Genomic DNA, 27,829 nt, shown 5'->3' on the forward strand with positions numbered 1-27,829 from the left:
TGGGGGCTAGCATCCCCATCCAGGAGCTCAAGGGCCGGGCAGGATTGTCCTGCAGGCTGGATGTGGCCTGTGGGACGTAGTTTGCCCACCTCTGTCTTAAATCCTTGACATTCCTTACTTGGTACTGAATGTTGGATTCAGTACTAGGTACTGAATGTTCGTTACTGCACTTGCTATATCAAATCTGTACAGTGAGAGAGATGAATTTGATTTTCAATTTTATTGATGCTTTACCAAATGGTAGCAGACTTTTAGACCTTATAGGTCAGTTTCCCATTGGAAGACAAATCAATGTCCAGCTATTGTCACAGTGTTTATTTACAAAATGTACCTACACTCTGTTTCCTTTAACAAAATGTACGTAGGCAAATCCCTCTTTCAGAACTGTGAGCTGAAGCACCACTGTCTTCTTACAAAGAGGTAGCTGTCTTGAGCCTCTTTCTCTTCTGAGTTCCCCTGGAATCTCACTGCCCAAAACATTATTGGCTCAGCTCCCTGGAATTTAGATTAGAGGATTTGGATTAGAGGGAACCTGGGAAACCCTCTAATCCAAAGCTAGATCACAACCCCAAAGCTACGTCTTGCAATATGGCCTGGCCATTTATCCTTCTTTTATGCTGTTATGCAACCCACACACAGGAATTTCGGAAAAGGTTTCACTGTCCAGAACATGCTTTAATCCACACAGTCCCATTAACGACTGCCTGGATACAGAGAGAGTTTCATCCTGAGTTTAACCTCAACAACTCAAAACGTGCATGCCATAGCAATATCTTCATTAATACACTCCTCTTATAACTTGATTTAATATGTTACAAGTGGCAGCTCTGGTCTAAAATTTTTTTTATATATTGACTTCAGGATTGAGGCCCCCTTTACAAGAAGATTTCTTTGTTTCTAAAGATCTGACCTTCGGTATTCAACCTGCCAGCATTCAAGGTTTTTCACCCAGTCCATCTTTATAGCATTATACTAGTCCATATTTATAATCATCTCCTTGCTCCCAAGCAACATTATCCCCAGCAGCAGCTTCACCAGTCATTCTGGAGAAAGCTGTAGGGTGCAAAACAAATATAAAACCCTGCTCTTCAGTCAAATCCCAGTGGGCACTTTAGAGTGATACAGTCAGCCCATTAATGGAAATTATGAACATTGTGTCTATGGTGACCCCTCCAAAGTAAGGTGTTTGCAGTTGAACTGGAACTGTAGGTTTCCTCATGATAGCCCATTTTGCTGCAAGTGGAGCCTATCAGACCAGCCAGCCCACCTATTCTAAACTTACCTTTTTAGTTCTGTAGGAGATCATCTTATGGATAAATCTCTGTGACCATTGTGGGGACTTTATTAATCTTTTTGTTTTTTATTACAAAATAATCTGTTGAGAATAGGGAGGCTAGTAAAGCATTGATGATCTTGTTCCTACAAAAATACTTGCAAATTGATGTCTCTTTATGTGTGTGAAAGAGTGGCTGTAGCCAGGGTGGGAGAGCAAGGTAAGAAACTTAATAAAGAACAGTGTTTTAAGGCCATGATCTTGTTTGTTCATACTTTACTTGAAGTCTATTTCCAGTGTAGACAGAAGTGTTGGCTATGATCTAAAACTAGTTCTTGTCTCCCTTTAATAAAGCGATTAAGTCTTTAAAGTGGGATGACACTATTATACTGTAGAATTAACTGGTTTTAAGGAAAGATACAATGTTATTAAAAAAACCCTAACATTAGCAGTTATAAAACTTATCTGAAGTTTGGCACTATGACAAGAAATTTCGTACATAGAATTTCAGTGCCAAATTTTCTAGACGTCTGGGACCAGAGTTGCTCTTTAATGAAACAAATCAAAGACGATGAGATCCATAGGCAATATTGTCAGTAAAATGTAATGTCTCTTAAATGTTTTTGGTTTAATTGTAATACACAAGAAAAGTGTAATAGCAGTCTTCAGTATTTGGTTGGATATGTTGTTGCACCTTAGAAAAAGTCTTGCATAGGTGGTTTAGCCAAGAGACTTGTATGATAGCTGCTGTCTGTGCTAAGCAAGAAGGAGTCAAGAGTTGAGTTCAATTTTTTTATGGTATAAGAAGGGCCTCAAACAACACAAAATATGTTTCATAAGTCATCTGAAATTTTCCTCATTAGTTAAATACATAAATAGTTGTCTTTTTTCATTACCAAATTTCTACAGTTTTTCATGAATTATAATTCCGTTCCTTTTGAGCATGAAAAAAGGAAAATGCCAATGAAAGATAAGATATTTTAAAACGAAAGCCCTCTTAATAAAAAGCTAAACGTGTCAGGACATAGCTGGAGTTAAACATTTAACTAGAATTTCTGTCACCTTTGGGATTTGTCAACATAGAAATGATAATATATTAATGTTTTTCCTATATGTTAACGAGGACAAGAAGGTCACACAGCTCTGATTAAGCTTTACCAGTTCTTTTTGCTGTTTTGAAATAAAAACAAAGGGACAAACTGTAATGAACACAGTTTATTTTTACATTCCTATTTTGTATCCAGGAATATATACACTGTACTCTTGAAGTCTGTGGGGATATGCCACATTGCTGATGTCTCTCTCCACCTTACATTATTGTCCTTGCTGTTTGTGCAGGTGTGAATGGAAACAAGTGCTCAGGGTCATCCACTATTCTTGAGAAATACAGAGTGGGAAAGGTGATTGGTGATGGCAATTTTGCTGTAGTAAAGGAGTGCGTAGAACGGTAAGCAAGGAAGTTTTTTAGCTATTTTTCAGTTCTATTTCTTGTAAGCTGTTGATTTAATTAAACAAAATCCAGTGTGTACGTCTGAGACAGTGTGTGTGTATATGTAGAAAATGTACACAGGTGTACATAGTATAAATGTATGGCATAACAAAAAAAATTCACAAAAAGTCATGATAGTGCAAAAATGAGAAATAAATATGTCATCTTCTTCTTTGAGCGATTGCTCATGTCCATTCAACTTAGGTGTGTGTGCTCGCCATGTGCACTGGTGCTGGAAGTTTTTCTCTCAGCAATATCTGTAGGGGACCGGCTCTGGCACCCCCTGGAGTGGTGCGTATATGCCGCGGCATATAGGGCACTGCCGACCCCCTTCACCCTTAGTTCCCTCTTGCTGCCATTGATGGTGCATGGAACTGGTGCTGCTTCAGCTAGAGCTGTTGCTTTTCGTTCATTTGAATGCATTTGCCTCTTGCAAATATTACTGTATTTGGTTTCCCTCTAGTTTAGTTCAACCTATTTGTTAAGTTAGAGACTTAGTAGGTCCCTAAAGGGACTTCACCTCGGGATGGGGCATGCCCTGGTCCCCAGGCTTTAAATCCTGCGATTGCTGTAAAAGGCCCATGCCCATTAGCGATCCACATAATAGTTGTTTACGGTGCTTGAGCGAAGGTCACATTAGTGATAAGTGCAAAATCTTCAAGCTCGGGATGAAGAAAGAGCATGCCATTCATTTGAAGGCACTCCTGATACAGTCTGCCCTTACCCTGATGCTGGAGCAGTGCTCCGATTCGGCACTGAGCACTGTGGCCTCGGTGCGCAGTGCCCCGCTGGTATTGTCTACGAGCTGGCTCCAGTCTCGTTCCGTGTCCCCAGCCAATAAGCCCAGGAAGATGGGGCAAAGAAGGTCTCCAGCTTCCTGCGAGGGAAAGGACAAGTCTGGGGTGGACCAAGGCCCTGTCTCTGGTCCCTCTTCACCCCCTTGGGGATCCGGGCTTCAGCTCAGGTTGAGCGGTGTAGCCCAGCCCGCTCCCCGCCAGCTATCCCAGATAGCGGCAGAGGTCCTCGTTATCTCTGAGTGCCGTCCAAAGCGAAAGCCCTCAAAGCGGCACAAGACATTATGTCCCTCCCAGTGCTGCCCACTCCAGCCCCTGTGGGGTCCTGGCTCCAAGGTAAACTGGCGTTGGGACTACCACAGTCTCCACCTTTCTGGCGGCATTCCCTGTCGCAGGAGACATCCCACCAACAGTCGCCCTCTCGCAGCTGACACGCTTCTGACCATGATAGGCAGAAGCTTCATAGCTCCATCCAGTCTCCGGACCTAGGACAAAGGCAGAGAGGCTCAAGGCGTGTCTTGCTGGTAACCGGGCACGGACTCTGGAGGCATGCGCCCCCCGGTGCCTGGAATCTCCGCGGCACCAGTACTGCTCCAGGGACAGGTCGAGGGACCGATGATGCCAATCCCCCAGGGTGGTGTCACTGCATGCGGTTACATTTTCATGACGCCAAGCCCACTCTAGTTCCCAATCCTGCTCCACATCCCGGTACCATTCATTAAGCTTGAGGCATAGATCGCTGGCCCGGGGCCATCGTGGCTCCACCGAGCGCCACTGGTCACTGAGGCCCCGATTCAGACGCTTGTCAAGGTCAGCCAGATCCACCTCTGGGAGGGGCAACTGGTACCGATCGGGACAGAGTCTCCAATCAGCCCTGTCTTGGTCACAGGGAAGCGACCGCTCGGAGTCGAGCTCAGGTTCGGAGCAAGTTCCCTAGTAGCGGGGCAGACTCCGGCAATTATGGTGCAGACTACGTTGGCTGCACTGCAGCAGGGCTTGTGGCCTCAGACTCTGTGGACAGCACAGTGGTACCCATAGAACCCTTGGGGGTTCATTCAGCCCCCTCAGCCCACCTGCTTGGTATCCAGAGCTTTGGAGAGACCAGCTACCACCCCCCTCCAGCCCAAGAGGCCTCAGCTGCAGGCATCCCACAGGCACAGGAGGAAGTGGGCGAGCAAGCCACTGGGCCACCTATGGTTGCAGAGGACCCCATGGTACTGGCTTCCTCCTCCTCGTCTCCAGAGGAGGCCATGGTGGGGCTCCCTCCACCAGTGCCCCAGGATGATGCTAAGGTGCATCAGGAGCTGTTAAAGAGGATTGCTACCAACTTGGGCCTCCAGGCAGAGGAGTTAGAGGAACCGGCAGATTCCCCCTTTTAATGTTCTCTGCCCCGTGGCCCCAGCTAGGGTAGCTTTGCCCCTACATGAGGTGGTCACTAAAATTACAAATGCCCTCTGGCAAAACCCCTTCTTCTTGCCTCTGATCTCCAAGAAGGCAGAGTGCAAGTACTTTGTGCCATCTAAGGGCCCCAAGTACCTTTATACCCACCCTGCTGCCTAGTGGTAGAGGTGGTCAACCAGAGGGAGAGACTGGGTCAACCAGGGGGCCACCCCTAAGAATAAAGACTAAAGGAGACTGGACTTGTTTGGACGTAAAGTTTATTCATCCTCCAGTCTACAGTTGCAGGTGGCCAACCGTCAGGCCTTAGTAGGCCGCTATGATTTTAATATGTGGCAGGCCATGACCAAGTTCAAGAGCGCCCTTCCTGAGGCTTCTAGGAAGGTGTTCCGGGCAATCCTGGATGAGGGCTTGACTGCAGCCAGAGCAGCTCTCCAGGTGGCGTCAGATGCTGCGGACACCGCCGCCCATACCATGGCATCGGCTGTCTGATTGCACAGGGGTTCGTGTCTGCTCCTCGGAGGCTCAGCAGTCAATGCAAGATCTCCCTTTTGATTGGCACGTCCTGTTCGCAGAACAGAGGGACATTAAGCTCCATGGTCTGAAAGATTCCCGTACAACCCTAAAAACACTGGGCCTGTATGTCCTTGGACCTGCCTGCAAGCGGTTAAGCCACAGCAGCCTCAGAGCTAGGGGAACCACCCTCACCAGGAGTCTCCCCACAAAAGATCCAGGTGCTACAAGAAGCACCCTGGCGACTAACCCCTGTCTACATCCCAGGTGGGCTTGACCCACAGTAAGCAGACTGGCAAGCACCCGTTTTGAGGGTATGCCTGTGGGCGACCTACCAGACTGACCCCAGATCCTTCCTCCCCTTTGTTTGCCAACTGCCTTTCTTCCTTCCTCCCTGTGTGGGCGTCTATGACCTCAGACCGGTGGGTCCTCAATATGGTGGCACAGGGTTACAGTGTTCAGTTACTTTCTGAGTGCCATCCAAAGCGGAAGCCCTCAAAGCGACACAGATTTTGCTCCAGATGGGGTCTGTGCAAAGGCTCCCTTATGATGCCTTCCTCCTGCCACGGGCCGGAAGCCTGATGTATTTCGTGTTCCCTCCAATTCCGCGCATCAGCAAAGTCCTAGTGAAAATCAAGAGAGACAAGGCTCAGGTTCTCATGCTTGCCCCAGCATAGCCTCGCCAGCACTGGTTTGGGATGCTATCAAGCTTGTCTGCGATCCCTCTCTGGCCCCTGCCGAACCGACCAGACCTGTTGTCACGGGATCATGACCAACTCTTGCACCCCAACCTCGCCCCCATCCACCTGACAGCGTGGATGTTGTGTGGTTGAACCTGGATGAATGGGCCTATTTGGGAGTTGTGCAGAAGGTCCTCCTCGAAAGTAGAAAGCCCTCAACTAGGCAGATCTACCTGGAAAAGGTTTCAGAGTAACAGCCGTGTTAGTCTGTATTCGCAAAAAGAAAAGGAGTACTTGTGGCACCTTAGAGACTAACCAACTTATTTGAGCATAAGCTTTCGTGAGCTACAGCTCACTTCATCCGGATGCTTACTGTGGAAAGTGTAGAAGATCTTTTATACACACAAAGCATGAAAAAATACCTCCCCCCACCCCACTCTCCTGCTGGCAATAGCTTATCTAAAGTGATCACTCTCCTTATAATGTGTATGATAATCAAGTTGGGCCATTTCCAGCACAAATCCAGGTTATCATACACATTATAAGGAGAGTGATCACTTTAGATAAGCTATTGCCAGCAGGAGAGGGGGGTGGGGGGAGGTATTTTTTCATGCTTTGTGTGTATAAAAGATCTTCTACACTTTCCACAGTATGCATCCGGATGAAGTGAGCTGTAGCTCACGAAAGCTTATGCTCAAATAAATTGGTTAATCTCTAAGGTGCCACAAGTACTCCTTTTCTACCTGGAAAAGTGGACGAGGTACTTCTGCTGGGTGGAATGGGGCATCTCCCCTTCGTATTCTTTGGTGCAGTCGATCTTAGACTACCTGCTTCATTTAAGGAACCAGGGCCTAATGCACTACTCCATTTCGGCCCTTAATCCACCAATCCAGGGGCAGACAGTGTTCTCCCATGATATGACGGTCAGGTTCCTTAGAGGCTTCGAGAGGCTCTTTCCTCAAGTTGGTTCCTGGCCCCTCAGTGGGATCTCAGTTTGGTTCTGCCCAGGCTCACAGGCCCGCCCTTTGAGCCTTTGGCCTCGTGCTCCCTGTCTCACCTATCATGGAAGGTAGTTTTCCTGGTGGCAGTGACGTTCGTGAGGCGAGTCTCCAAGCTGCGAGCCCTGACCTCAGAACTGCTGTACATGGCCTTCTATAAGGACAAGGTCCAGCTCCGGCCCCACCCGGCTTTCCTTCCCAAGATTGTGTCCGCTTTCCACGTGAGCCAGGACATCTTCCTTCTGGTCTTCTGCCCTAAGCCCCATGAGACTAGTGAAGAGAGGCATCTTCACACTTTGGACGTAAGAAGGGCCCTGGCTTTCTACCTAGATTGGACAAAACCTTTCTGTAGGTTGACTCAGCTTTTCATCTCTACAGCTGGTAGGATGAAGGGCCTCCCAGTGTCCATGAAAAGGATTTCTAACTGGATCACATCTTGCATTCGGATCTGCTAGGAGTTAACGGGAGTCCCTCCGCCGCCAATCGTCAGAGCCCACTCAACTAGAGTGCAGACATCCTCAGTGGCCTTCCTGGCACAAGTTCTGATCCAGGATATCTGTAAAGCCATGATGTGGTCCTCGGTATACATGTTCATGGTTCTCTATGCCTTCACACAACAGGCCAGGGATGATGCTGTGTTTGGCAGAGCTGTATTGCAATCTACATGTCAGTGAACTCCTTACCCACCTCCAGGGGTACATCTGGGGGTCACCTAAGTTGAATTACATGAGCAATCACTTGAAGAAGAACAGGCTGTTATCTTTTTCTGTAACTGGTCTTCTTCAAGATGTGTTGCTCATGTCCATTCCACAATCCACCCTCTTTTCCTACTGTCAGAGTTTCCAGCAAGAAGGAACTGAGGGTGGAGGGGGCTGGTGGTGCTCTATATGCCGGGGCATACACGTGCCACTCCAGGGGGTGCCAGAGCTGGTCCCCTACAGATACTGTTGAGGGAAAAACTTCTGGCACCAGTGCATGTGGCAAGCACACACGCCTAAGATGAATGGACATGAGCAACAGATCTCAAAAAACACAGTTATGGAAAAAGGTAACTGTCTTTTATAATGTCTATAGCAAAGCGAGTTTGTGGAGAGAGAAAATGGAGAGTGAAAACAATTAAAAAAAAATTAACTGTTACAGTCCTGAGATTGCTAGTTATCCATATACTGTAATAGTCCATATCTACTACCCACATAGATATGTTTATGCTGTCTATAATGTATAGAAGAAAATTTTTAAGCTTTACTTTATGAATATGAGACAGCGAGAGAGGGAAAATATCATCCAAAACATTAGAAGAAATTAGGTAAGCAAGAACTATTTAGTAAGTTTGTCACATGTAAAAAGTGTGTGTATGTGTATATTTGGCCACGATTGCTAGTGGAGGGGGGACTAACTGCTAACAATATTTCTTAGAATCATCTGACATGGGCCACTGATACAATTACATGGGTTTCTTTGATTAATATTATTTTGAAGAGTCTCCAACTTTGCCCATAGCAATGTTTTCTGTTCCAACAAATGCCTGTGAGACCCTTGGGGCTCACAGAAACAATTTTCAGTGTTTAATCACTATTTGCAGGTTTCTTTTTAAGAATTCATGGGAGGCTTTATATTCAGAAGCTCCTGGAGCAAAGGAGTCTTAATTATGAAGTGAAATGTCTCTTCATAGTCTTAGCCAGCAGAAGCATCTTCAAAAACTCTCTCTTTAGCAGTTATGTCTGAGTCTGACTCATCTAAGGAAATATCAGAACATGCTGGCTACCACTGCTGAACTAGTACCTGCATTCTCCTCCTCTTGGATTCAAGTATGTTGATCTTAAAAAATGACCCATAACTCTGCTGCCACTATTACGGTTTCCCAGGAGTTTTGTTTCTTGTTGCTATATCCAGTTAATTCCTCTCCATTAACCAAACAAGTACTGGCAGCCAGTACACCAAAATCCTTAAGACCTTTTCAACCTGATCTAGCCCCCAAAATAGGCATTGACTACTTGCAAATCCTCCACACTCTTCCCAGTTAGCTTTCTCTGCTTTCCAAAAAAGCTTTTAAATGTAAATGCATTTGGAGTCTCGGGGCTTTTCTCTGCTCAAAACTTTCTCTACGAATGCAGGTTTCAGAGTAACAGCCGTGTTAGTCTGTATTCGCAAAAAGAAAAGGAGTACTTGTGGCACCTTAGAGACTAACCAATTTATTGGAGCATGAGCTTTCGTGAGCTACAGCTCACCCCTCAGGCAATGAAAATGAAACAAAAAACTGGCAGAGACTAATAACAAATGAAGCAAAAAAGCAGAGCAAAAGCACACTCTTGCCATTGTGCCTTTCTTATCTGTCACGTGATGGGGTGATTCACCTTAATGGCAATTTCATGCTTAGTTTTAATGCTTAGTATTAAGTAACTTTTTGTTGTCTTCTTTTTACTCATCAGGGAAATCTATCGTTCAAGTATCCAGGCTTATGCATTAAAGAATAAGAGTTAGAGGACTTCTGATGGAATTATTTCCTAAACCAAGCCAGATAGCTAAATTTGACCCCAGTGTGTATCGTTACTACTTTAAAGGAGCTTTTTGTCATTCATTGAAGTACATTAGGGTTTAGGCTTAATGCTATCTCTGAACATTAACATCACAATTCTTGAACACTTGAATAACAATTCTTCCAAAATCCTAGGTTTTTAATAAGCTTCACCAGCTCAATGGGGAAATCAGTGTGGTGCTGCTTAGAAAGCTTGAGGCAAATATACAATCCAAAGAACTTTTAAAATTTATAAAATGAGATAGCCAGTCTTCCATTAGATTTCCATCCAGCTCACTTGGCAGGAAACTAACCGTGAAAGACTTGGGTCATAATAACTGGACAGTGTTTTATGGTGTGAAGGCACAAAATTGCTGTACTGGATGTACCCTGAATCGGAAAGCATTTCAGTGGCTGCACATAGATTCAACAGTACTTGAAAAATGTTTTGAGATCTCAGGATAAAGATGCCTGATAATATTTTTGCAAGTTTCTAGATTTCATTTTCAGAATCACCTACATCCTGGTGAAAGTCACTTAGACTTGGGCTCCTAAGTGACTTACGTGCTTTTGAAAATGGGACATAGGCTCCTAAGCGACTTAGACACTTCGATAGTTTTACCTGAATGCTTTAGAAAGCAAGGCTCAGATAAAAGAAAGAGCCCTCTAGTTATAAAGGAAATAGTAGCTAGAAATAAACTGTAAAATAAATAAATAAATAAATAATCCCACTTTTTCTGCAGAAAACTTCATCTTCACATCTAATGATCAGAAATATTATTCAAATCATCTGCTGATCAAAAATATCCAATCTATAATACTATTGGGAAAGGAAATGCTAATTATAAACACTCCTCGGTTTGCTGTTTTCTTATTTTGTATGACATAGCACCTAGAAGCCTTAGTCATGGACCAGGACCCCACTGTACTAGGTGCTGTACAGACAAAACAAAACAGTCCTTGCCCCCCAAAGAATTTACAATCTAAGACAACAGATGGATACAGAGATGCAAGGAAACAATGAAACAGTATGGTCAGCATGATAAGCAGTGGTAGGAGTACACCAGTGGGCTAGTCATTGTCAAGGTTATTACAGGGATCATGACACAGGAGAATTTTAAGGAGGGATTTGAAGAAGGATAATGAGCTAGCTTTGTGGATGTTTACAAGGATCTACTCCCTGTTATGTGACAAGCTCTGAAAATTTTGCACATATCTTAAATGGATTTTGCAGTGTGTTTATCATCAGGCTTTTGGATAATTTACTTAATGTATCATCATACATAGATTGCAATTCTGAATTACATGCAGTGCCCATAATACAGTTTTACATGGCTCTGTATAAGAAGATAGTATTTAAATCTCAAATGCTGTTTAGATGGAATTTCTTATGTGCTACACTGAATCAGGTTGTAACTATGACAACCTAGCAGACACAGCTGTACTTTTAGAGCAGAGGTGCTCTTAATATACTGCTATGTTTAGTCGGGAATAGGTTTAATGTATGAAATTTAATTCCTTTTGTGACACATTAGTCTTTATTAGCTGTATCTGAAACAAAAAATGTTTGTTGGCTATAGTTAGCTATGAACTTAATAAAATATACCTGATATTTCTTATTGAGATACAAAAGCTTGTTACAAAGCAGAATTTGTATAGCACCCCTTACATTAGGTCTGATCTTGCCTGGGGCTTCCAGGTGCAATTGCAATACAAATAATAAATAGGAATAGGAATGGGCTTATTGCATTTCCCTTGCTATTTGTAGCATGTTAACTGAAGGTCATTCACAACAATGAACGGCAGTGTTTTCTTTATAGACACCAAACCAGCTTGTTCTTGTTGCTTTTCTCCATTTCATGTGGAGAACATGTTTAGATCTGGATGTGGGTGACCAAGTATAAAAGCTTGAGTAAGCTCCTACCTTACGGGAGGAAAAGTCCTCTCGCATATACCAGAAAATGATCATCTCAGTCACTCTAGGTTTTGCAGAACCATCCTGTAAAATTCTGTCAGATAGTTCTAAAATCCTATAGAATTTAATAGCCACTGATGTCTCTTATATAGTAATTGTTATAGAACCCTATAGTTTTCTTCCCTACTAACTTCTATGGGACTTTTTCCATAAAGGCCATCGATATTCATGGCTGCCTTCTTGCTGCTCATCCTATACATGAGCTGACAAGCAAACCTGCAGTCTGATCTGTCTTCAAAGTGTGGTTACAGGCTGCCAGTTGAACAGAGCTACATGAAGGATTTGGGGGCAAATTTTGCATATGGAATTAGAGTAATGGCAGAGTGTATATTAGGTCATATTAGAGTCACTGCCATGGTCCTAGGATTAATGCACACAATAAGCTAGGTACTGTAATGGTAGTCAGGGAAACAGCAGTCAGGACTGTTACTTGGAGAGAGGAGAAACAAAATGAAATAATTTCTGCCATCTTTCTGTCAGATGTTCCCCTGGGTGAAAAGATTATATTATGATTACATGTATTCTCACAGATAACCAGAAAATGGGCTGGAATTTCTGGCATTAATGAATGTTTCTCCAATTTTTCTTCTTAGATACACTGGAAAGGAGTTTGCACTGAAGATTATAGACAAGGCAAAGTGCTGTGGAAAGGTAGTGTACACCCATTTACATGTGAAAAGAGTAAAAATAACATTCACAGCTGCTCATTAGTCAAAGTGGTATGTGTTGGGGGGGGCGGTGTTTGGGTTTGATAGAACTGTGACTGCTTTCAGAATTATCTGTTTAGCATTAGCAGGATTATTTTCCATCCAAAATGCAAACAATAGAAGTAGTAACTGTGTTAATCTAGTAGATAATGGAACAAAAACAAAGATTGTAATTTATTCTATTGAACGAACAAAGAAAATGTGCAGTATTTCCACAATTGTTCTCCCTTCATTGGGCCAAAATGGAACAAAAAGAGAAATGTGAAAGTACAGCACAGTGACTATGACTGTAAAATCTTTGAAGGATGAAACGCGTGTGTGTGTGTGTGTGTGTGCGTGCAGCACCTAGCATAATGGGACCCAGTACTGATTATGAAGGGAATTAAAACTATAAAGGCCCCAAAGTATGTCATGACCCATATCAACATTAGTAACCATTGTAAGCAAAGTTAATATGGGATAAATTCCTGCAGTCCTTATTCAGTCAAAATACCCTGTTCTTTTTTGAGTGCTTGCTCATGTCGATTCCATTTTAGGTGTACGTGCGTCCACATGCACAGTCGTCTAAGATTTTTGCCTTTGCGGTATCTGTAGGGTTGGCTGTGGCACCCCCTTGTGCTGGTATATAGGCGCCACCGACCCTACGCCCTCTCAGTTCCTTCTCGCTGCCCGTGACGGTTGGTCGGTGTGCCTTCTCTTGCAATCGCAAGAGCGATAGTGGTTCTTCAACAGCCCGTTGTCTGTCAACTTTATATATAGTTTAGGTATTTAGTTAGCTTTTAAGTTAAGAGTTAGGTTAGTCTGGTAGTTGGAGTCCAGGCTGGGACTTCGCCACAGAGTGGGGCACGCCCCATTCTCCCAGCTTCAAACCATGCTTGTCCTACAACAGGCCGATGCCTATTAGTGACCCCCCCATGGTAGTTGTCTGAAGCGCTAAAGAACAAGCAGGTGCACTGGCACTGCAGACACTGCGTAAGGCGCCGGACCTGGTGACTGCCCCAATGCCTAAGGGTAAGCTGGTCATGGATGGCCCCATAGGGCAGTGGATCACTCTTGGTCCCCGGACTGCAGGTGTAGATCCCCATCTCTGCGGCCTAGGACCCTGGCACCACATTCCTGGTCTCCGGTCAAAAGGCCCAGGTCCCCGACACCGTGTTCTCTCACTACGAGCCGTGGGACACTGGAGTTGAGGCACTGGTGCCTGTACCACCGGTACCAGCAAGCTTCTCATCAAAGATCACCACGGTGCAAATCACCCTTGCCCAGACGGTCTTCCAGACATCCGTTCCCACTGGGGCGGGATTGCTCCCGGTCGTGGCACTGGTCTCCATTCCCCGGTTCTGCTCATTGGGCAGGCACCGATCCTCGCCTCGCTGGTCGCCAACCAGGGTGAATCGGCAGACTCATACCTCAATGGCTCCGCACTGGTCACTGGAAGGGCAGTGGTCAGACTCCGACTGGAAGTTCAGCCCCTCGCCAAGGAGGGGTGATTCGCCACTGACCCAGGAAGCTGGTGCAGCACCCATGGCAGCAGGGACAGTGGCCTGCTCAGTGGCCATACTGGAACCCATGGGGTGTGCCTGTAATGTCGGTCCCGTATTCCCACCAGTCCTCCCTGGCAGCCTTGGACAAACTGCCCCCCGGCACTGGAGTTGGAACTTGGTACTAAATCCAACACGGGGAGCAGCACATCGGACTTCAGCACCTAAGGAGCCATCCCTCCCCTGGCAGTGCACTTGTCCCTGTTGTCTCCAGACGAAGTGGTGGTGGGTCCCTCCCAAGCGGGCAGTCCCCCATCCCCAACAACTTCAAGGAGCACAGGTCCTCCTTAAGAGGGTGGCTACCAACTTGAACTTATAAATTGAAGAGGTCGCAGAGGAGTCAGACTTCTTTAACATATTCTCCTCCAACAGGGCCCGGATTGCGCTGTCTGTCCACCCAGGGGTCCTTAAGATTGCCAAATTGCTGTGGCAGACCCCCTCTTCCATTCCACCTACTTCTTAGAAGGTGGAAAATAACTATTACGTCCCTGCAAAAGGGTTCAAATACCTGAATGCACACCTTCCAGCAGTGTCACTGGTCGTGTCCGCTGTTAATGAAAGGGACAGGCAGGGCCAAGTCAGTGGCAAACTGAAAAGCAAAGATGCCTGGAGGCTGGACTTATTTGGCAGAAAGATTTATTCGATGGCAAGACTGCAATTTTGGGTATCTCACCATCAGGCCCTGTTAGGCAGGTACAATTTTATGCTGTGGGACTCCTTAACGAATTCGAGGCTCTCCTGCAGGATTGAGCCCAGGAGTTTGCTGCTTTGGTGGATGAAGGCACAGCAGTGGCAAGGGGGTCCTTCAGATGGCCTGGGACGCTACTGACTCAGCGGCCAGGGTGGTCACCTCCTCAGTAGCCAGGAGGCGCAGCTCCTGCTTGCAGTCCTCCAGGTTACCCCAGGAGATACAGGCCATTCTACAAGACCTCCCTTTTGAGGGGATGGGCCTCATCTCCGAGCTCATGGACTAGAGACTCCATGGCCTTAAAGACAGGTTTCAGAGTAGCAGCCGTGTTAGTCTGTATCCACAAAAAGAAAAGGAGAACTTGTGGCACCTTAGAGACTAACAAATTTATTTGAACATAGGCTTTTGTGAGCTACAGCTCACTTCATCGTATGCATTCAGTGGGAAATACATGGCCTTAAAGACTCCCTTGCCACCCTCTGCTACTTTGGCAACCATACTCCTCAGCAGGCCAGGAAGCTGTTACGCCCTCACTTTCAAGACCAGGTCTTGGGGGACTCCCCAGGTGGGCACCTACAGGAGAAAGGATAGAGGCAAGGGGTTTAAGTGGAGACACCCATTGTCTTCCCATTCGTCTGCTCATCCTGGGCGTTCCACATTTTGAGAGTGTGCTCAAGGGCGACACCCTAGTTGCTTCTCAGGATCCACCCTCCCACTCTTTCCTCAACCACCTCCATCCCTTCCAGTCAGTCTGGTATCAGTTGACCTCGGACCGTTTGGTTTTCAAAGTAAAATCATCATGTTACACCCTGCAGTTCATCGCCGACCCTCCCTCCCACCCCCTTCCCCTCCTCCTTCAGGTGCTCTTCTCAAGAGCAGCTAGTGGAGGAGGAGGTTCCTTGAGAAAGGGGTTCTACTCCCATTACTTCTTGATCCTGAAAGCAAAAGGGGGCCTTAGACCTATCTTGGACCTGCGTCGCCTCAACAAGTCTCTCAAAAAGTTGAAGTTTCGCATGGTCTCCCTGACCTCCATCATCCTCTCCATGGACTGGGAAGACTGGTACGCTGCCCTCGACTTGTACGTATTTCCACATTTCCATTTTCCCGGGGCACAGGCGCTTCCTGCATTTTACTCTGGGCCAGCGCCATTTCCAGTTCATGGCATTGCCATTCAGTCTCTGGTCAGCCCTGAGAGTGTTCACAAAGTGCATAGCACCAGTGGCCGCTTACCTGAGGCCCCGGGGTGTTCAAATTTACCCGTACCTCAATGACTGGCTAATAAAGGGTCAGTCCTGGAATCAGGTGCGGCAGCATCTTGATCTGGTTTGTTCCACCTGTCGCGACCCGGGGCTCTTAATAAACAAGAAAAAGTTGACCTTAAGTCAAATGTAACGCATAGAGTTTGTTGGAGCGGCCCTCTACTCCACTCAGGCCAAAGCCTTCCTCCCCGAGGCACAGTTCCAAGCCATGGCGGACCTGATCTCATGCATTCAAGCCCACCTGCTCACCACTGCTCACACGTGCCTACGATTGTTGGGCCACATGGCTGTCTGCATTTATGCGGTCTGACACGCACGGCTCAGTCTGAGGCCCCTGCTTGCGTCAGTCTACATCCCCAACAGACACAGCATGGACCGAGTTGTCAGGGTCCCAGACCATGTACTGTCATCACTCACTGGGTGGCAGAATCAAACATTGATGTTGGAGGGGGTTCCCTTTGCGGCTTCATCACCATCTGTGACCCTCATCTCGTAGCCACACATCTCCCTGGAGCCAGGGACACTTTGGCAGATCGCCTCAGCAGGGCCTTCTCGTCTCGCCACGAGTGGTCCTGCCGTCCGGAAGTGATCAGCATCATCTTCCAGAAGTGGAGCGCTCCCCAGGTGGACCTGTTCATGTCCAGGCAGAACAAGAAATGCCCCGTTTTCTGCACAATTTGGGGGATTGACAGAGGCTCCCTGTCAGATACTTTTCTACTCCCATGGTTGGGGGCTCTGTTGTACACCTTCCCCCTCAGTGTCGTTAATTCACAAGGTCCTCATGAAGATCAAGCAGGACAAGGCAAAGGTGATTCTCATAGCACTGGCCTGGCCACACCAGCCCTGGTTTGGCACGCTTCTGGACCTCTTGTTGGATGCTCCATTACAGCTGCCACTCAGGCTGGACCTGCTGTCCCAAAACCACAGCAGTCTTCTGCATCTGAACCTGGTGGCACTGCACTTGATGACTTGGCTGCTGCATAGTTAAATGCAGAGGAGCAGGAGTGCTCAGCCGGTGTCCAACTGGTCCTGTTGGGCAGCAGAAAATGGTCTACCAGAGTGACCTACCTGGCCAAATGGAAGTGGTTGGCTTGTTAGACCTCAAATAAAGGCATTTGGCCTTGCTGCAGTTAATCCTGGGCTACTTTCTGCATCTCAAGCTCCAAGACCCGCCCCTTTCATCTATCAAGGTCCACTTGGCTGCTATCTCGGCCTGCCATCTGTCGCTTGAGGGTAGGTTGGTTTTCGCCCGGGACATGACTGCCAGGTTCCTCATGGGCCCCGAGCGTGCCTACCCGCACATCAGGAGACCCGTACTTCCGTGGGACCTGAACCTTGTGCTGTCATGGCTCATGAGGCCCACTTCGAGCCTCTGGCTTCCTGTTCTCTTCTCCTCCTTTCCTGGAAGGTCATGTTCTTAGTTGCATTAACATCTGCCCACCAGATCTCTGAGATTAGGGCACTTACCTCGGAGCTGCCCTATACAGTCTTTTTTACAAAGACAAGATCCAGCTTCGGCCTCACCCAGATTTCCTGCCCAAGGTGGTCTCAGTTTCATATGGGCCAGGACATTTACTTACTTGCCTTTTTTCTAAAGCCACATAACTTGGAGGAGGAGCATAGATTGCATTCCCTAGATGTCAGGAGGGTGCTAGCTTCCTACATTGAAAGGATCAAGCCATTCCACAAGTCAACGCAATTGTTCATCGCAGTGTCTGACAGGATGAAAGATCATCCAGTGTCCACTCAAAGAATTTCTTCTTGGATTACTGCCTGCATTCGCTGCTGCTACGATTGGACACAGGTGTCCCCTCCAGCAATTGTTACCACCCACTCAACCAGGGCCCAAGCCTCTTCGGCAGCTTTCCTAGTCAAGTGCCTAACCAGGACATCTGTAGGGCGGCCACCTGGTTGTCCATCCACATGTTCACATCTCATTACTCACTTACCCAGCAGGCCTAGGACTATGCAGGCTTCGGTAGAGCCATACTGCCAGCCGCTACAGCTAGACTGTGAAATCTGAGCCCACCTCCATTGATACTGCTTGTGAATCAACTAGAATGGAATCAACATGAGCAAGCACTCGAAGAAAAAATGGTTACCTACCTTTTCATAACTGTTCTTCAAGATTTGTTGCTCATATCCATTGCATTCCCCACCCTCCTATCCCTCCGTCGGAATTGCTGGCAAGAAGGAGCTGAGAGGGCATAGGATCAGCGGCACTTGATATACCGCCATATGTGCACAGCACCCAAAGGGATGCCAGGGCCAACCCTACGGACACCACTAAGGCAAAAATCTCTGACTCTGCACGTGATTGCGCACACACATAGAATGGAATGAACATGAGCATCACATCTCGAAGAACAACAGCTACGAAGGCAGGTAACTGTTTGGGGTTTTTTTTTTCCTTTGGGGCTAAAAGACTGTTGGAGTTACCCCCCAGTGATTTGGCAAGCATGGAAGTTTTAAAATAAATAAGACATCTTACTTATATTTCCTATTTTACCTAAAACTTCTGCCTTGTCCCTTATTTTTCCCTCTTGGTTGGAGCACCCCTTCCTTGACCTGTATACAGCTGGACTTTCAAAAACAGCATTTTATTGACTAGTGACAACATCCCTATCCCTTACAAATGACATTTATTACAAAATTGTTGTTTAAGCTTTAAGTGGTGAATTTAAAAAGTTCGGAGTCAGTCAGCTGGAAAACGCATCAAACCCCTTTCCTGTCTTATTCCCACATGTCACAAGCAAATGTTACAGAATTGAGGCCAGTGTCTTTATGAGCATTGCAGGCAGAAATAGGGAGGATTCTCTTGGCTGTTTTCTCTTTCCCACTAGGGTGGGAGACTTTCCTGGGAGTTTGTACTGCTATACGGATCCTACCCAAGATCTGTTGATCTTGCCGTGTCTGGTTGTCTAGTGGGTGAAAAAGAATAGTATACAGGTGTTTCAGACTGAAGCATTATAAACACCAGCCTATTGGACTGACTGTGGGACAATTCCTAAGCAGAGAGCCTGAAAGAAACAGAATCTGGATCTACAAAAAGTTATTGGACTAAATTTTTGAAAGTATAGATAATAATTAACTATAAATAAAACATTTCTGGGGGAGCAAGGCTGGTCCAGTGGTTGGGGCACTGGCCTGGGATATGGGAGATCCAGATTCAATTCTCTGTTCTACCACAGACTTCCTGTGTGACTCTGGGCAAGTCACTTAGAAAAGTAAGAAGCAACAGATATAAAACAGTAGAAGTTCTTTTTCTAATGCAATTTAATTAACCCCTGGAACTCGCTGTTGCAATCTATCAAGTTTTGAGAAAGGTTTAGACACTTTTATCGTAACTATGTGCTTGTAGATGCTATTCTTATCCACATAAAGATGTCAGCCCTTATGCTACAGGCACTGATCATCACTTGGGGTCAGGCAGGAATTTACTCAAGACATAGTATTATGGATAAATGACCAGATGCGTGATGGAAGCCACTTACCTTTCTCTGAAGGTAAGAAGTATAGGACACTCTCACAGGCAGGATCTGGGGAAGATAAAATGGTCTGGTCTGGTATGGCAGTGTTTGTGTAGGTAGCCCAGTATTTATGGGATATTGCACAAAACTCTTTTTTGATGCAACCCTGCCTGAGACTACAATATCCAGGGATATTTGAAGGGATGAGCTATAGTACAATAAAATTATAAATCGCAAATGCTGCATACCATATTACAGTGTTCTGCGAGAGATTTAGATAACATTCCTTCTGTTAGGCAGGAAGGTAGCAGCTGTAACAGTGTACATGTCAATGTGCATTACCTGCTAAATGCATTAATCCTAAACTGTCTATCAGGAACTAGGAATTTAATCTTGCCCCTACCCCATTAAATAGACACAGAATATGAGATAAGTTAGGATCTAGTAAGGAGACTTAATAATGAATGACCATGGGGAAAACAGTGCTCAAATTGCTTCTGTGAGCTGAATGTATCTGCACCCATTCCCACATGGCACAAGCCTTAAAACAACCATCTGGTCCAAATATGCACAACTTCTGCATTGAGGATGGTCACTCTTGTCCAACACAAGTTTACTGTCCAGCAATTTGTATCTTGAGTGTCCTACAAATTTTTAATTAAACTAGCTGATCTGTTCTTATTCATCAGTATACATGTTAATAGTACAATCATTTCTACATAAATAAATCCATTTAAACTTAGACTAAAATCTATTACAGCAATCTCCCTGAGGAAGAGGTTGAGGTAGTTGTGGAAACTGATATATATAAAAAGTTTAATGGAATACAGCAAGGACAAGATGATTACAAATGAATAACCATAAATAGGTCAGCATTTCACAGGACATGTATCAGGACAGTGATGCAAGAGCATTTTGTAATCTTTTATAGAAAGGTTAATTACAGTAGATTGTCACCTAAACCTGTCTAAAAAGAACAATTTAACGGCTCAGATGAGGCCAAGATAACAAAGATGGTTCTGTGCTGCAGAGATCAGAATTAAATTGTGTAATTAATTGATTATGTTAGCTATTTGCTCCTAAAGCTGAGATCTTGTTTATAGTAGGATTCCAGATTTCACTTGGTTCCTTGGCCCTGCTTTATTTAGGTTTTTTCATGAATCCCAATAACCAGCATCTTACAATGGCTCCTTTCTGTGGGTAAAGGACAACCTTTTTAAACAAAATTGGTTCGTTTGTTTTTCTTTTCTCCAGAGCAGGTTTGCTTGGAGCAGACTTAAGTTAGGTTTCAGAGTAGCAGCCGTGTTAGTCTGTATCCACAAAAAGAAAAAGAGTATTTGTGGCACCTTAGAGACTAACAAATTTATTTGAGCATAAACTTTCGTGAGCTACAGCTCACTTCGTCAGACTTAAGTTAGCTGCTGAATGACAATTGATGTTCTTGCAAATTGCGTTTCAAAGGTGCGACCTTTTTAACCAATATATGCTGCACCACTCTCGGAGATGCATGCCTTGTATGTGGGTTCTGGGAAATAGACCCATTAATTAAAATTTACGAATTACACAGCCATGTAACTGAGCTTTGACCAGAAAACAGGACATCTTTATATAGCCCTGCAGACAAATGATGAAATAGTGTGAGGTTTTCAGTCACTGTTCATGTACAGTCTTTCATAATATGTACACATCTACTTCCAGTAATTCTGCTCACAAATACATGAGGTGCTTGTTACTAGTTGGTGTTTTTAATGTGAGTAAGTTCAGACTCCCAGTGAGGTGATTTATCTCCCAAAGTACAAATAACCTCTTGTTTTACACAGAGATGATTATTAGATTTACAATGAACTGAAAGGTCCCTGTGGAATGTTTTCAGATATTTTAAAAAGGAAAAACATTCATGAATGAAAGGGAATGTATGACTTTCTTTAATCTCCAGCATGCATTTTAGTGGATGGGTGTCTTGAATTTAAAACAAAAAGGAAAAAAAACAACCCTAGAATGAACTTATTTTAAAGCCTTTGTACCTTCATAGAAGGGGGGGAGGAGCAGGAGAAGGGGATTAGATTAAAATCTAACCCTAGCACAATATCAAGTTGTTGGAGCCAAACAATTTTTGTACTTAAATGGGTAAGTTAAGTAGTTTTCAGGTTCTAAATATAAATATTAAACCAAACAAAAATAAAACCCATGAAGTTGGCAGCTATTTTGTAAGAGATAAGGTCTGGAAGGAAATACAGTGGTATTAAGTGAAGGTTCAAATGTGTCATTTCACCACAGCTCTGCAATATAAATAATATAGTGAAAAACGTGTGTGTGTGTGTGTAGATAGATAGATAGTTTTCTTGTTTATCTATCACCTGGAAGCTTTACTGGGAGTTCATTGTCATTTAAAATAAACTTTCTTTCCTCCTTTTCCTGACTAAACAGGAGCACCTGATAGAGAATGAGGTATCCATACTGCGCCAAGTGAAACACCCCAATATTATCATGCTGATCGAGGAGATGGACACTCCGACAGAACTCTATCTGGTGATGGAGTTAGTCAAGGCAAGACTCTTTCAAGGAATTTTCTTTTTCATTTTATCTACACATAATGTGGAGTCTAGGAAGATTCCAATACCACATGTCTCTCCGGAGACATAATCAGATAAGCATTTTGATGAGAACTTCCAATTAATCATGCAAATACTGTTGTTAAATTCCATTAAAATGAAAAATTGTTACCATATTTCACCTGGCATTATACTATTCACATAGCAGGGATTTAAGGTGCTTTTTGTAAGGTAAGTGCCCGGTCTAAAGGGAAATACAGATAACTTCTTGTTCCATATTTGGAACTTTTAAAATTACATTGTTATATCATCACAACATGCACAGTAAACATGTCACCAGCTTCCAACATTTTTCTCCATCAGCTTTTCTTATTTAATCATTCACATGCAGCTATGTGAATTACTCGGTTTGCAATTAATCTATATCCTGTAGACAATAGACACAATTACTAAATATGTTACACTCCTCTTCACACACACAGTCCTGTTTCTTCAGTCCAAAAGCACAAATCTCTACACTTCAGCTAGAGGAGATATCCAACTGCTGGCAGATCTACAGCTGGTGGTAGTAATGTTGCTTATCTTCTGTGGACTGAATGCTAGATGTGCTGTCACAGAGAGAAAAATCTTGTGAGCTCCACTTTGCTGGCATTGGAGAGTGATACTGCACTCTTGTCAATTACCAAGCCAAAGGCATTATGAAGCACCTCTGTAGAAACATTTTAATGCATAGCATAGACATGTTACACAAACCAGGGGTTTTTGGCATATTACTCAGGCAATTCTGCGCCACTGCGCAAGCGCAGACTTAATGTCCCTGCAGATTTTACTCTTTCCCCCACAGAAAAATTGATTCATGCTTCCCTCCCAGGTCAGGGGGCAGGAGGGAGTCTGGTTTGGCCATCAGGAGCAGCAGGGGGAGATGCAAGTCACCGCCTTGGGGTCTGGGGCTGGGCTCTCTCTGTCCCTCTCGTCGCTATCATGGTGCACCCAGAGCTGGGAGGGGCAGGGCTAGGGGAGACTGGGCAAGTGGCACCTACCCTGCGCTGGACTCCAGCTGCTAATCCCAGCTGGGCTGAGGGAATGGGACTTCCTCTGACCCTGCATAGGCCAGGGCCAGGTCAGACCCATCCCCAGGAACTTTCCTGGGCTGCTGGAAGTTCCGCCCCTACTTTCTGCCATCATTGCACTCCAGCTGTGGGGGAGGGGGTCATTGTACAGAGAGCTGCACCTCCCAATGCCCAACCACCAGGCATCTGAACTCCCCCTCACCCCCTGTACCCAGACCACCCCCTGGTGAGTCACCTGCACCTCAAATCCCCACCATGCTGAGACCCACCCACCCTGCACCAAAATAATTGAAAATGGTGTGATTTATATTGTTGTTTTGACAAAATGTGCACAATTTTGCAAGAATTTTATTTTTTGGATGCAGAACTCCCTCAGGAATAGCAAATGGCGCAGCAAAGGAGGCAGAATGACGTGCACAATTATTGTTTAAAAGGAAACACCTGAAAAATATTATATAGAAGAAAAATAGATTCCGTGTTACAATACTTAGCATATTTTCCCCATCATAAATAAGAAAATATACAAATATACTGAAACAATCCAGAAATTTCTATGTGGCATAGGTCTGATATTTCTTAGTCGTTTGTTTTGTGACAAGATAACTAATAATTTGAGTGTCTATGCCATTTGAGTTAGATTTGTAAACCCATATCAAATATGAGACTTCTCACATGTGTTTGCACACGAATGTACATTCTTATCTCCCGTACAGGAACAATAGCAAACATGCAAACTAGTCTGTATGTTAAAACAACAGCAGTATACCCAGACTTTATCAGCATATTGGATAAAAGTATAAATCAACATTTCAGATTGTATTGCTATCTACAAATTTCACTGTACTCAAGAACCTTTTCCACAACAACTGTTTGCTTGAAACCCCCTGGTTAGGGTCTGTAGCTGCTGGTTCAGTACCACTGCTTCATTTCTGGCTATCTCTAGAAACAGTTTTTATGTGGCAGATGGCTTTTTTGTTTTTAAGATGCAACTTTTCCTCTTTTTATAAGTGTTTTTTAAAAAAAAAAAAAAAGGGGGGGGGGGAAGGGATAATCTTTGCATATATATCCTGAATTGCTGCTGCTTTCACATGTGCTGCAATGCTTGGAATTCCACCTCCAGCCCAGCCAAGTCACTCCCCCACTTGTATCCAAGGTAACCATCATAGTGGCACACAACTTAAATTAACTGCGGCACGTGGAAATGCCATATAAATAAAAATATTTCTTTACTACTGTTTTTAAAAATGCTGTTACATACCCCTGAGCTATAATGGATGCTGGTAGGATATTGCACAACAGGTATGCTCAAAAAACACCAGGCAGACTCTATGCCATATATTACATGAGGCAAATATGCTGTAGAATGCAGCACTGTTGTCCTGCCTCATCCTTATTTATTTTTACTTTTCATAATGTTTGCACTAAGTATTTCTAACATGTAATTTATTATGTAATTATTATTGAGTATTTGCATTACAGCATCACCTAGAGGCTCCAGCTGCTAGGCACTGTATGAACAAATAGGTCTGTAGTACTCTGATGAGTTTATAATGTAAATAGACACAACAGTAAAAAGCAGGGAGAAAGGAAGTGGTGGTATCCTCCTCTTACTGCTGGGGAACTGAAGAGCAGAGTGGTGAAGTGACTTGCCTAACGACCCACACAAGCCTGTCGAGAATAGAACCCAGTTACCCTGAGTCCCAGTGCCTGAGCCTACAAGTTCATCCTTCCCTACCATGATAGCTGTTTCCAAGGGCTTGTCTACATGAGGAAAAAGCCTGTAATAGCTGGTGCACTTTGGAAATGTACAAAGCTAAACCATGTGAGGCCACTCTCAGTAAGTGGGTCCACACAGGGAGTTAGTGAGGAGTTGCTAGTGTGCTTTAAACTTACACCCTAGCTTACTGTTCATCAACTTCTCCATGTAGACAAGCCTCAAGTTGTGCAGCCTATCTTTCCCATATAATACATGACATAGGTTTTTGAGTATGCCTCGAGTGCAAGGATGTTGAAGTATGGCTTTCTCTGACATCTTTTCAGCAGTCTGACTAGGGTACTGACACCTGATGATTTTTCTTGTCATTGCCTTTGATGTTTTCCCTTACTTTAGGGAGGCGACCTGTTTGATGCTATCACTTCTTCAACAAAGTATACAGAGAGAGATGGTAGCGCAATGGTCTACAACCTAGCCAGTGCACTGAAATACCTCCATGGTCTCAACATTGTGCACAGAGACATTAAGCCAGAGAATCTCCTGGTATGTCACTTGTTTTATCATGCTTTCCATTGCCTCATCCCCCACCAGATGTAAATGTTCGTATGTAAATGTTAAGAATCCAAGGAGCTGAACAATCACACATAGAACATGAATTTAGAATGACTGCATGCTTAAAATAAATCTCTTTCCATTAAATATTAATAGACATAGGGACAGTGATCTGTGCTTAATGTGCACTAGACTCTAGACCCTCCTATCATTTACATTTTGATTGCTGGCTCTGACTTGGATAAGCACAAAAGAGGGTTTAAAATGTGTTAATGAATTGTTTACAATCCTAGTTTCAATTCAAAACAACGGTTTTAATTCCTTTCTGAAGATCCCAGGGTTATTTCAGGTAAAATATTTCCCCTCCCATTGCCACATCAGGTAAAGTCTTTTTGATGACTTCTCAGTATCCTAGCTATAAACTCTGAGAGTATGTTTATTTCCTCAGAAGGAACTATATTTCATTTCCATTAATTCCCATCAGGGACATAAATATCTACTACCTGGTAGCAACAAATATTGTGGATTCTGTTTTACAAACTCCAAGTGGAAATTGGCAGTGGAGTGAATGCGTTATTCTCTGCTGCTTTGTACCTTATATAGGCAGAGTATGCAAAAGGTTACTAAGTCACTGACAGCAGAGGTAGTGTTTAACAACCACATTGCACAGGTGTAAATAACTACCTACAATGCAAGGCATTGGACAACCAAGTCCAGAATCCACATCACAGGCACAGTGTCATCAGTAACTGGAAGCCTTATGTGATGGGTTATTTAAGCTCTCTTTAAAAATAAAAGGAGTACTTGTGGCACCTTAGAGACTAACCAATTTATTTGAGCATGAGCTTTCGTGAGCTACAGCTCACTTCATCGGATGCATACTGTGGAAACTGCAGAAGACATTATATATACACAGAGACCATGAAACAATACCTCCTCCCACCCCACTCTCCTGCTGGTAATAGCTTATCTAAAGTGATCATCAAGGTGGGCCATTTCCAGCACAAATCCCGGTTTTCTCACCCTCCGCCCCCCAGTGAGTTTGTGTGTGGGGGGTGGGGGGGCGGAGGGTGAGAAAACCTGGATTTGTGCTGGAAATGGCCCACCTTGATGATCACTTTAGATAAGCTATTACCAGCAGGAGAGTGGGGTGGGAGGAGGTATTGTTTCATGGTCTCTGTGTATATATAATGTCTTCTGCAGTTTCCACAGTATGCATCCGATGAAGTGAGCTGTAGCTCATGAAAGCTCATGCTCAGATGAATTGGTTAGTCTCTAAGGTGCCACAAGTACTCCTTTTCTTTTTGCGAATACAGACTAAGAGGGCTGATACTCTGAAACCTGTCATTAAGCTCTCTTTGTTTGTCAGTCCTGTTAATGGTTTAATGAGAGTGCACCACAGGGGAAGCTGATAGAAGGGATTTATGTCTCTTACTCCATCAGCGGCATTTGAACAAACACAGACAACAGGGCTGGAATTTGCAAACTCTTAAGCTATGGCTACACTACGCAGCTTTTAGTGACGTGGCTATGCTGCTACAACCCTGCCACTAAAAGCCACACATTGTAGCTGCTGTTTGTTGGCAGGAGAGAACTCTCCTGTGGACAAAAAAACTTCCACCCGCCCCACAAGCGGCCGTGGCTTTGTCAGCAGGAGAGAGCTCCTGCCAACAAAGCGCGGTTCACACTGGTGCTTTTTGTCAGTAAAACTTTTGTCGTTCAGGGGGTGTATTTTTTTTTTAACACCCCTGAATGACAAAACTTTTGCCGACAAAGTTCTGGTGTGGACAAACCCTTACTAAATTAAAGAGTCCTTTCTTACCCCAGCAGTCCCATTGACGACAGCGAGTAAGGATTTCCAGGACTGGGTCCTTCCTTTAGCAGTGAAATTTGAGGGGGGAAAAATGTATTCAGACCTTAGTTTGATACATTTTTAGTTGCAAGGTATGTGGACACTGGGTTGTTAAGCTGTGGATACAGGGATTCTAACATGGGTTTTGTATTATTATTACTACTATTATTATTGATTATTTATTTGGTACCCTTTATTTTGTGCAAGTATTGCTATTCTTCATGGATGATACTGATTTAAAATTTTATACTAAATATGTTACTTTATGTGAAGTGGCTAGAATGTTGTATAGACACTGCAATCTAAATGAATAGTGACCCTTTAACAATAGGACCTGAAAGTTTTCTGGCAGAAAAAAACACCCTTGGCAGCTATGAGGTAAGGGAGAGAAAAATAGAGACGACCATGGTCTTATCTTCAAGTGTATCTCAAAGCTTAGCCACTCTGAAGATTGCATGTTCGTGCTGAATTAATTTCAATATAGTGTGCTGGTCCAAAAGCAAACAAGAGTGTGTACAGTTTTAGTGGCAGCCCCTGGCATGCCATAGTTGATCTTGTTCATTTAAAAATAATAATGTGGTGACATCAGGATCTTGGGTGGATTGGAGTTCTGAGGCTAATCTGACATTTTAAGCCTCCATGAGTAATGGAATCAGGTATAAATAGGCACAAACACCCTTTTTGCCTAGAAAGCTTAACGAAATTACTCAACAGTTGCAAGTCTTATTCATTGTGATTGACATTGGCATGCATGTTAAAATAACATAATAGAAGGGCATGTAAATGTAA

General features: G+C 44.3%; 1 protein-coding gene across 2 annotated transcripts in view; it reads left to right on the forward strand.

Annotated features, from left to right (window-relative positions):
- DCLK2 (doublecortin like kinase 2) overlaps positions 1-27,829 on the forward strand; it is a 146,666-nt gene that overhangs the window by 96,904 nt on the left and 21,933 nt on the right. For both annotated transcript variants that reach the window (XM_073341326.2, XM_073341327.2), the window contains 4 exons: positions 2,612-2,720; positions 12,229-12,286; positions 21,728-21,847; positions 25,033-25,179. In XM_073341326.2, coding sequence (XP_073197427.1) covers positions 2,612-2,720; positions 12,229-12,286; positions 21,728-21,847; positions 25,033-25,179 — 434 coding nt within the window. The remainder of the gene's footprint in view (positions 1-2,611; positions 2,721-12,228; positions 12,287-21,727; positions 21,848-25,032; positions 25,180-27,829) is intronic.

This window comes from Lepidochelys kempii, chromosome 4 (genome assembly GCF_965140285.1).
Source record: "Lepidochelys kempii isolate rLepKem1 chromosome 4, rLepKem1.hap1, whole genome shotgun sequence".
In the NCBI taxonomy this organism is placed as follows: domain Eukaryota; kingdom Metazoa; phylum Chordata; order Testudines; family Cheloniidae; genus Lepidochelys; species Lepidochelys kempii.